We start from the raw sequence: 10922 nt of genomic DNA on the forward strand, positions 1-10922 counted from the left end.
ATATATTCAAATGATACCTGAGTAAGTGTTGAGAGAAAATATGTTTGTGGATTTCATCTTGGGACATAATACAATCTCAGTCTTCTGCCTCGTCGTCCGTTCCCTCCCAGGAAGCGTTATGACGTCTGTGTGAGTGCGTGTGTAAGGCAGTGTGCGTGTGCAGCACGGTGTCCACCCGGAGAACACTTGAGACGCACTGCAGCACGGCCAACAGTACCTGGTATTTACAGGAGACAGATTCAAGGCCCGAGTCCGACATAAAAGCTTTTGGTGACACGTCAGCTTCTCTACAACAATGCTTGGTTAGTTTACCTTCCTCGAGAGGACATTCACAATCACCCCCGACCCGTATGAGGATTGTGTTGTGTTCTTGTTTGTGTGCGAGGCTGAAAGGGTGGGAATGATTTTGAACAAAACTCAGGAGTCTGGTTTGAGTCAGCAGGAAACGTCGTGGACTGTGGGAGTAAAGCTGTCGTGGCACGCTCAGTAGAGCATTTGCCAAGAGCTGGCAAACAGCAGGGACATCCGTCATTGTGTCATCACAAATTGAGCAACTGCTGCCATGCTGTAGGAGGGCATGGCTTAGGAGAAACTCAAATGTCCCACCAGCAGCTATAACACAGCCTGGCTCCAACACACACTGCTTGAAGGGAGCTGCATTGGGGATCTGATTGTCCGTACGGAAAGAGGTGCTTGTGTTTGACTGCCGGGTCCTCTCCGATGCTGTAGTTGCAGTCACACCCATGGGCTCCCAAGTTGAAAGTAGCATGCAGATAGCATCTCGAAGCGCACAAGCATACTGGTCAGTTTGCCCTTCCCCCAGGCCACAAATGACCAGACTACAGGGTTTGACCGTCACCCTTTCCTCTGAATCATGGAAAGCCACATGGACATACCTGTGGAAGAGAAGAAGAAGAAGAAGAAGAAAAACTTGTGTAATCCAATATTCATTGTATCATATGTGTGATTTTGCTTATACACAGTGGATGAGAGGGAAAGAGAGACATGTTTTCATACCTATGGGCTCCCAGCAGTATAGGTCTGCAAAAGGTCAGTAGAGCAACGTGCTCTGGTTCAATCATCCAGCAGTCTCTGACAGGTGTGGCCCCACTTAGCCTGGCAAAGAGAGACAGCTCGTCTTCACTGACACACTCCACAATGGACATCTCTGCCTGTGCAGCCAAAGCCAGGACAGCCGCAGACTGTTTCACTGCAGACAGGAGCACAGAGACACCCAAACTCTGCAGGTTCGCAATGACACGCTCCAGTGACCTTTCTGCCCAGGCGCTAAACTGCACAATGTTTCTCTGCTTCCCTTCTTCTCCGCACCCCAGCTCCAGCACTTCTTCTGCACGGAGCAATTTTGGCTGCAGGAACCCAGTGAAAACGACCGCTTTAACTGGCTGGTGGTCAGTCCGAGGGCAGGGTGCAGCAAAGTCCCTGTGAATGACTTGCCCCTTAATCAAACGGGAACAACTAATAGGGAAGCCTGACACAGGTGTATGCAAGGCAGCCAAGTTGTCCTTTACAAAGTGAAGTGACGAGGAAGGTAAGTCATTTTCAAACTTCCAGTGAGTGAGCAGCTCACAGGTGAGGTTGCTCATTAAGTCACAGTGGGTGCGACCCAGACGTGAATGAAAGAAGGACGCCAGCAGATTTTGAACACAGTGGTTGTTTGTGTGCGCCTGTAATTGTGTTTGCGTCGTAAAATCCTCCCAAGAAAGACAGCTTCCATACGGGACCACTCCTACGGCAATGAGATCATGCAGCTCCTCCAATGCAAATGCCAGCATTTTGTCAGCCAAGTGCCTGGCAGCGGCCGCCTCTGCTGCCGCCTTGGAGTTATAGGCGTGAGACACATTAGGCTCCTTGCAGGCCGTTGTGTGAATTATCCGTAGTAATGACGCCATCAGCAGTATGAATGTCTTGGACCCATCACCAGTAACGGTGCAGTGTTTCAAGACACACTCCACCACCATCCTAAAATGAGAACCCCACAAATGCATCACAAAACAAAAGGACCCTTGACAAAGACCACGAAAGAGAGAGAGAGCAGTGCGTGTTACCTGGCCAGTGGATGATCCAGTCGTAGTGCAGTGAGAATGCGAGCCCCACTGCGGCTCAACATGGCCCGACCTGTGTCTTGTGTGAACAGCACCTGTCCTCCTTCGGGGCCAAAACTGCGGCGGACGACTGACTCCAACACACACACAGTCTGCAGAACATGTTCCAGGTGAAGATGCTCCACCGGCAGCATCCCCGCACCCTGAAAGGCACACATGCTGAGGATAGGCAAGGGTATCAACTGTCAATTCCAAAAAACAAACAAATATACAATTTAGAAACAGGCAACAGACACAGTATTTGTATTATTTTGATTTAGCGTCATAGGCAGTATTCAGAAGTTTTTGGCTTATGATGAAAATCAATAGAGGGGAACATACCAGAGGTATTCAACTAGTATTGGCTAGAAATGCTGCAAGTGGGCACAAAAGGATAAATAAAATCATGTATGCAGCATACGGTAGTTGTACTCTACCAACATTTGACTCATGACAGATGTCAATTTTGGGTCTTTGCTTACATCACATGTTCTCAGTTTCAAATGTTAATGAATCACTACCGCCAGCCTGGTTTTGAAGTTCACAGAATGAGTATTCTGTATTCAGTATTACTCATAATAAATAATTGATTACAAATAACTATTTCTACAAATATCTGTTCACAACATAATATACAACCTAAAGAGTGATTTATAATGTTTTAATCGCTGTCATACATTATTCAGTATAGTGTATGACACATTGTATGTATACTTTATACGTAATGCACTGCATGCATGTATGAAATGTGTGTTACAGTCTGTATAGAGACATAGCATTGAACTTTAACCAACAGCCTGCTATATGCTATATGCTATATGCTAGATAGCATTTTAGCATCTGCTATCTAGCTAGTTAGCTGAACGGATACGGTGAACTAGTAAGCGACAGCGGCTGAGCTTATTATATTACAGACCATAAACATGACTTAAAGCCACAACTTTCTACCTGCCAGACAAACAAAAACAATCCGTTCCTTCCCCATAAATTGATGGTATAATCTGAGAGAACTCACCATCAGTCCAGCAGGAACGCGTTCTCTGTATCCTAGAGACGAGGCTTCTTCTGTGGTTTGTGACGAAGATGTAAATGTAGATCAGAAATGACTGTTGCCCCCTAGCGAGTGGAGGTATGAGCTGTTTTCTATCCCTACAACCAAGATCGTGTTTGTAAATTGATTTAAACAATATATAACAGTGTTCTTGGTACATATACAGTGTACATTTTAGTGTACAGTGTTAACATCATATCTCCTTTCATTATCTGATAGCATGGCTTTACAGGGTTGATAATAGTGGCGCTATGTGGAGACAAATATGTAAGAAAATGTGCAGCACAACAGGCCTATCACAGCAAAAGCAGACACCTAAACAATAAAAAAGACTGATGGCTGAATTCCTTAGCTGGTTTAGTTGAATGGTTAGTGTGCTATTGTGCATGTTGGCAAAGAGTTACACTGTCATGGGTTGCTGGGATGCTTGGATAGAACGAAGCCATCGTTGATGTTATTAGTAACACCTGTGCTTTTAATAATATTTGTGACTGTTTCAAATTGTGTGTCTGTATGTGTGACGACCGTTTTGCCCGACTCAACTGTCTTGTTGTAATGACGTTTGTATGTAATTTGCTCTCAGGCCTCCCTTGTAAAATAAATCCTATTTCTTAATGGGACCTCCTCAAAAATAAATGAAGCTTCATTTTCTTCAAACATAAATGTGCTGAGCCCAAAATGGCAGATCCAGAAAATTGATCGAAAATGTTTGTCATACACAAAAGAAAAACTGTATATTTCAGGTTATGTCGAGCTCCCACTCCCCTGCCCATCCCCCTACCCCCTCTATTTCCCTCTGTCCCTCCTTCTGTACAGCATCTCTGTGCATCTCTGGTACCTCAAGGTGAACGGGGCGGGGCCGGAACTTGATCTCTGTGTTGCTGCAGAAACCACATCCTTACTTTCTAAATCAGGCAACATCGTCTATACATAGACAATATGAGACAGTTCTGCAGCTACTGCCAGATGTACACCAACACACACACAGACATAGCTTGTCCACTCTGAATGTGTATGTCCTCTATTGCTGAACTCTCACTATGCTAACGAGCCTTTTAAAAAGCCATGTCACTACACTAATGAATATGCATCAGTGGCCTGGTGAGGGTGACTTGTCGGGCTGGGGAACAGAGGTTACAAGAGGTGGGGAGTCAGAAATAAGCACCCATGCGCCCATGAGACCTGCATTGACAGGAAAGAACACATTCACAAGGAACACATAACGCACTCACACAGAGGGAAGCAACACCAGATGACCGAGCTGCAGTTACACCTATCCCATCCATATCTTGCCCCAACCTTCCTCTCTCTCGCTCCAGCTTCCATACACCTGCACTCTTCTTCTTGATCCCTATAGAACTGGTGATAGAAAACTCTCTCCTGCCCTCTTTGGTCCTGTCATCTTTCATCCTCCTCCTCCACTTCTCTGCGAAGAAAAGGAGTACCTGTGAGTCTGGACATTGCTGCGTAGACGACTGAACACAGGTATGTCTCTGGGTGCTTTTGTTCTTTCTCTTTGTTTCATCAATGAAAAGTACTTTGATTTATTTTTCTCTCGACTGTGCTGAGTGAAAAAAGGAACTGTTCATAAACCCATGAACGCAGATGAATAATATTAATCAGGTCTGTGCAGGTCATTCTGGTGTTTACCGGATACAACAACTAAATCCTCATGGATTTGTTTGTAACTTAAATTTCAGTTATTTTCTTTTGCTTCTACTGAAAGATTCACATCTTCTGAAGGTTGAAAAAAATGTGCAATGTCAAGCTAGAAACAAAGCTCTCTGAAGTTGTCATTTTTAAAGTAAAGAGCTGCAATGTTGCAGAGGCACTATATTCAATACCCTGTAATGAATTTGCAACCTTTTTAGATCAGGTGTGGAGTTTAAGCTGCATTAACAACTGAATTAGGGGACCGTGTGGTGCGGATGAGTCAAACATGAGAGAAAGATGCACATTTTCACAATTTAAATATATTTTTGTTTCATACGCACATAAAAATATAAAATCTCTGAATTATTGATTATAATTCATTTGTTCATCACATTTTCCCAAAAGCACATCAGAATCAGAAATAATGCTTAAAATAGATAATAACATGATCAGTGTTCAGGAAATGTGAGACATGCTGTTCTTTTTGGCATCATTGAAGTTTTGTTGGATGCACCGTAAATTCTTCTGTTTTCTCGTGCAGCTGTTAGTGAATCAGTGGTGGCTTCTGTCTTTTCAGTAAACATATTCTACACATATTCTGATATCAGTGTCTGATCACAACTGCTGACTCAACCCCAGATACTCAATACCTGTGATGTCTGCAGAATACAAAATAACAAATCGAAACATGTTTGCACTTGGGAGTGGAGTCTTGGCAGTGGGACTTTTCTTTCACATACTGAGCATGACCTTGGCCCATGATTCTCACCCCTGGAAGCTCACTGTGGGACAGCAGCAGCACACGCGTGACGCTTCCACCTTACGTCCTCTCCTCCCTCCCTCTCCCCTCCATGTCAGCAGGTTTGGTAGAGACAGCTGCTTGCATATCCTGTATTCAAGTGCCAGGGCAGCAGAAAGGGGAGAAGTCATTTGACACCGATGGTCATACAGTGTCTATATGCAGATTATTGCTACAAATACATCTTATCAATAGCATTTATGCTTTGGCATGTGTGTGTTTATGTGGACTGTTTGGATGGATCCTCAAATAATTTCATTTGCACATTTGGAGGGGATTTACAGGCTTGCCTATTTCTGCTTGTTCCATATATTGTACAAGTTGCTATTTTAAAGCTGAGAGAAAAAAAATCTGTATCTCCATTTTTCCACCAGTTCAATTCTGGATCTATTATCACACCTCAAATAATGACCGGGAACCGTCGAGCTCCCCCGGCCTCACCAGGCACCCCAGCTATCCCGACCCACATGCCAAATGCAACAACCACTCCAGGCCACAGTCACAACAAGTTCATGAATGAACTGCACAGCATCCACAGTGAGTTGGACATCTAAGTCATCTAAAGGTCAGGTATAACATAACTGTATGTAATAATGCCAGCGAGCTGTTATGGTGCAGCCGTGAAACATTGCATCTTCAACGATATTTGTGTCAAATATCCATCACCAAAGCCAAATGTAATTCTGGAGCTTTTTGGTGAAGCATGTGAAGCAGAAAAGCATTTACTCAAATGAGACAGATATACATGTTGCTTAATTAAAGTGCATGATCAGTTTCTCTTGTGTGGAAGTTATTTTCTTTCATAAGTTCAGACGATAAAAAAATGTCATCTTGTATTTGAATATGCCAGTTGATATCTGTGTTAAGTACTTTTTATTCTACGACTTGCTTATATGCTTTATTCGATGTTTAACTTACTACTGTATGTCGGCCACAGCTCCCTTCCAAGGAAGAATCTGGAAGGGAGGACTGCGAGCCTGTTTAGGTCTAAACTGTGGTGAGTGTTGTTGTCATAGACCATTGAGTGCAGATAGTAATCACTGGGTGTTTAGCTTAGAGGTAGTAAACCACAGGATCTATAGATTAGGATCCGTAGGAAATGTTTTATTTCAGGTACTGTTGTGAAACGTGTAGATTAGAAACAAACCAGATGTCTTGGAGAAACACACCTCCCCCCCTTCACTCTTGATGCTCTGAGGCTTTAATGGATGAGCTCAAACGGCACACAGGTCACTCTCTACATCCCACGGACGACACAGGCACTCTGTGTGATGATTGAGTCTTCTCTGCGCAGAGAATAAATACTTCAAGGACAAACGTCTTTCCTCAATGTTTCTTGTTTCAGCTTTCAGTATTATAGGACTCACTCAGTACTATTGAATCGTTTTTTTCCACCACATATCACAGTCATATATTGCTTCAACAATGCTATAGAACAAGCAGAATACATAGGAGATGGAAAAATGATAAGACCTTACAATATATTGTAATCCAGTATTACACCACGGACAAAAATACGACTTAAAAAGAACAATATTATTGCATTGCATTGTATTTCCCAATGTTTCTGATTATCTTCTACTCTCTGTATGTTTGATTACCTCTGTCTGTGTTTTCAGACCGTGAAAAAAATAGATTTATCTTGAGGTGAAATCGTAGGGTAACGTTTTGAACACCGTATTCAAGTGGCTGACTACAACAGTATCAAGTGTGAGTATCATCACCGATGTGTGTGTTTTGTGTGGATTTGCAGCGCCATCATGGGCTGTTGCTGCCCTTTGCCTCGTGAGTTTGTGTGTGGTGCTGTCGTGTGCTGTGTGTGTGCGGAAGAAGTGCTTGAAAAACAAGGACAAAGAAAAGGACAAGAAAAAGGGAAAAGAGAAGAGCAACAGAGGCTTTGACACTGAAATGGATGGAGGTTACAGCGATGTAAGCTACACGCACACACACACACACACACACAGTCTCCCCCTGCAGATGTATTGTCCTTGCAATGTATCACAGTCCTGACATCCGGGTCACCCAGGACGAGTAAAACTGTCCCTGCTCGTTAGGACGAATGGATGTTTCGCCCATTGCTCATATTGTAGTAAAGGTTGATGTCTGCGATGAGTTGTTGGTGGTCACATTTAAACACACTGATGGTGTAAAATGTGCCTGTTCCCTTTAAACAATAAATGAACTTTAGATGGTAGCTTTATCTTTGTTTGATTGCCTCTAGCTGTGTAGTGCTATGCTGCAGGAACACAGCACAAACAGCTGCTCCACAAGCTGTGAGACAGAAGGTCTTCCTTGCTTGTAAAGCTATATTCTCTGACCGCATGTGATTTGTGTGCGTCTCTGTATGCTTGCAGCCGCTAAAAGATGAAGGTAACAAAAAAACAGAGCCGTCAGATAATGAGCCCAAGGATGAGGAGAAGCTGGGCCGACTACATTTCACATTAGACTACAACTTCACAGATAATACGGTGAGCTGCTGTTTTTCACTATGACTATTTCAACATTCAAACACTTCTCCTGTCTCTGTCGATTAGCCAGATTCTCATCTCTTGTTAATGATTTCCTTTGCCATCACATTCCAGCTGATCGTCGGCATCTTGCAGGCTGCTGAACTCCCTGCAATGGATGTGGGCGGTAGTTCTGACCCCTATGTTAAACTCTATCTGCTCCCGGACAAAAAGAAAAAGTTTGAAACCAAAGTCCATCGGAAGACTCTTGAACCCAACTTCAATGAGAATTTCACATTTAAGGTAAAATTAAAAAGTAAAATATGTATCATGACTGATTGGGTCAGCACATGGTACATGATGTGTTATTGACAGGTTCTTGTCTTTTGACGTGTGTTTTGTAGGTACCATACACTGAGCTGGGCGGGAAGACACTGGTGATGACTGTGTACGACTTTGACCGTTTCTCAAAACACGATGCCATTGGAGATGTGAAGATACTGATGAGCAGTATGGACTTCAGCCAGTCTCTGCAGGAGTGGAGGGATCTGCAGAAGGCAGAGAAGGAGGAGGTGGGAGCACACAGTGAGAGTTCAACCTGAGAAAAGGGATGCACAAAGTTGCATAGGAGAAAAAAAATGTTGCTTTTAGATTTTCCAAAATTGTTATTCGGTGGAAAACACTTTTTAAAACTGGCTCTCATTTGATTCAATGATATATTTCTTTGTGTTTAAAGAAAAAGGTTACTGATGCTTGATGATGTCTCTTTGGCTTGAGTAAAATCACATACTTTCTCCTTTTGATATTTACGCTTATAAGTTTCGAGCCACTTCCCCAACAACATACTCAATTCTTTTTCTCTGTATTAGAGTGAGCGGCTTGGAGACATATGTTTGTCCTTGAGGTATGTGCCTTCTGCAGGGAAGCTGACTGTGGTCATTTTGGAAGCCAAAAACCTGAAGAAAATGGATGTGGGTGGATTATCCGGTGAGTCAAGCAGTAAAAAAAAAAGTATTTATATTAGATTTAAGCTTAAGCTCCATGTCAGGCTATTATTGTGCTGGATGTTTTTTTTTAGTACAAACAACTTCAGTTAAACCACAGTTAAAGTAACGCTTCAAAAAAATTATTTAAATCTCTTCAAGTTATATAAAATATAAATAATGTCTCAGTTATTTTTTTATAATAAAACTAGATGCACCCTAAATAGCCCAGATTTGTTAACTCTGGTTGAACATTAAGGCCTTACAACTGCTTTTCAGTGGTGTGTCCAGAAGCCATTTTTAATTCATGGAAATTGTCAGGAGCTACTACAATAGATGTTGTGTTTCACTGATGGAGCAACTGCAACAGTGCCAGGCTGTGAGTCTGTCGCTCTGACGTAAAACCTCTCTGTTCTCTCTGTCAGACCCTTATGTGAAGCTCCACTTAATGCAGAATGGGAAAAGACTCAAGAAAAAGAAAACAACGACAAAGAAGAACACTTTAAACCCTTACTACAACGAGTCTTTCAGCTTTGAAGTGGCATGTGAACAGATAGAGGTACATATAACCCATGTGCACACACACACACACACAAATGCAATTCATCAGAAATGTCATTCATTTTCTTTGTGTGTGTGTTTTCATTCATAGAAGGTGCAGGTAGCAGTGACTGTGTGGGACTATGATAAGATTGGGAAGAATGATGCCATCGGGAAAGTGCTGCTGGGCATTAAAAGCACTGGGACTGAGCAATGCCATTGGGAAGACATGCTGGCAAACCCTCGTAGGCCGATAGCCCAATGGCATATCCTCAAACCAGAGGATGAAATCAACGCCATCCTTTCGAACAAGAAATGAAACCGTGACCCCTGGTTTGGTGGGCCGTGACATTGCAGCATTTAACTCAACTTCCGGTACTTCCAAATTGTGTTCCTAACTCTCCGCTAATTTCTCAAAGAACCCTTTAAGCTTCGTAGCTCCGTAAATCCAACCAATAATACCCCGTTTTACCCTTGACACTATGCAAGTCACTCTTATGGACTTTCTTCTTCCTTCAGTAACTTCCTCCTCCTGCTTAGACCTAAACTGCAATAAGGAGTTGTAAACAAAGATGTATCACTAATCACTATGTACAGTGCTAATAAACCAGATGGGATTTTTTGAATTTGAGTGTCTTTCTGCTGTTCTGTCCTGATATCAGCTACACCTGATACATAATCTAATTATATAACTGATGCCTTTTACTTGTTAAATAATGGGTTGTTATAAATTCCCTTAACAGAAATGTATGTACTCGAGAATTTCCATTTTATCCCATAGCAACATCTTACAATAGAAATAAAAAGCTAATAGAGTACACTGGTTAGGGTTGGAGTACAGCCTTGAATGAGAGAAGTGCCAAAATAAGAGTCTTGGCATCATCATTTATAGACACGTTTCTCTGCAGCATCACAACCTAAGTAGCAGAACAGACGAAGCATCAGCCATCCTTTCCAATTCATTGGTAGACGGTAGGTGTGGTTAGACTTCATAACACAAAGGAAAAAGATGCAGAGCCTTGCAGTTTGAAGTGTAGATGGCAACATAACAATAACAATGAAAAAAAACAATATTGTGTTCAGAGTGTGTTCTTCCTCAATATGAAAGGAATAAGAGAGTCAATAAACATTATAAGCCTAACAATAATAACACTATTGGGCTATTTTGCATTAGACTGTGTTATATTGTGCAGATGCTGCTTTTCTTGTGTCTGCACCATGGGCACTATGGTCAGCACCATGCATACGCTTTGACAACAATCAGCAGCAACCTACTTCCAAATGTGGCAATTATTTAAGTTACATATACTGAGTTAGTCAATAGTTTACCACAGCACAGCAACTCAT

At 42.4% G+C, this 10922-nt stretch overlaps 2 protein-coding genes across 2 annotated transcripts; one reads left to right on the top strand and one right to left on the bottom strand.

Annotated features, from left to right (window-relative positions):
• Window positions 1–3139, bottom strand: bbs10 (Bardet-Biedl syndrome 10). The gene is made up of 4 exons (XM_079267126.1): window positions 3118–3139; window positions 2067–2282; window positions 1018–1980; window positions 1–896 (listed from the first exon to the last, which is right to left on the bottom strand). The coding sequence occupies exons 2-4, from the start codon at window positions 2279–2281 to the stop codon at window positions 77–79; spliced, it is 1998 nt and encodes a 665-aa protein (XP_079123252.1). The 5' UTR covers window position 2282; window positions 3118–3139; the 3' UTR covers window positions 1–76.
• Window positions 3140–4505: 1366 nt separating this feature from the next.
• On the top strand, window positions 4506–9894 carry LOC306776135 (synaptotagmin-A-like; the record flags this gene model as incomplete). The annotated part of the gene is made up of 9 exons (XM_079266737.1): window positions 4506–4638; window positions 5980–6142; window positions 7359–7534; window positions 7960–8073; window positions 8188–8355; window positions 8457–8624; window positions 8922–9039; window positions 9461–9594; window positions 9688–9894. Exons 2-9 carry the CDS (start codon window positions 6013–6015, stop codon window positions 9892–9894), a joined length of 1215 nt encoding a protein of 404 aa, XP_079122863.1. The 5' UTR covers window positions 4506–4638; window positions 5980–6012.
• Between the last annotated feature and the right edge of the window lie 1028 nt (window positions 9895–10922).

This window comes from Melanostigma gelatinosum (assembly GCF_949748355.1).
Source record: "Melanostigma gelatinosum genome assembly, chromosome: 1".
In the NCBI taxonomy this organism is placed as follows: domain Eukaryota; kingdom Metazoa; phylum Chordata; class Actinopteri; order Perciformes; family Zoarcidae; genus Melanostigma; species Melanostigma gelatinosum.

Bases quoted from the DNA above. Each gene is read 5' to 3' on its own strand.
- bbs10 (XM_079267126.1), bottom strand. From the start codon at position 2,281: ATGTGTGCCTTTCAGGGTGCGGGGATGCTGCCGGTGGAGCATCTTCAC. The intron at 1,981-2,066 runs GTAACACGCACT...TTCTCATTTTAG, and splicing joins CTGGATCATCCACTGGCCAG to GATGGTGGTGGAGTGTGTCT. The intron at 897-1,017 runs GTATGAAAACAT...TCTCTTCCACAG, and splicing joins ATACTGCTGGGAGCCCATAG to GTATGTCCATGTGGCTTTCC.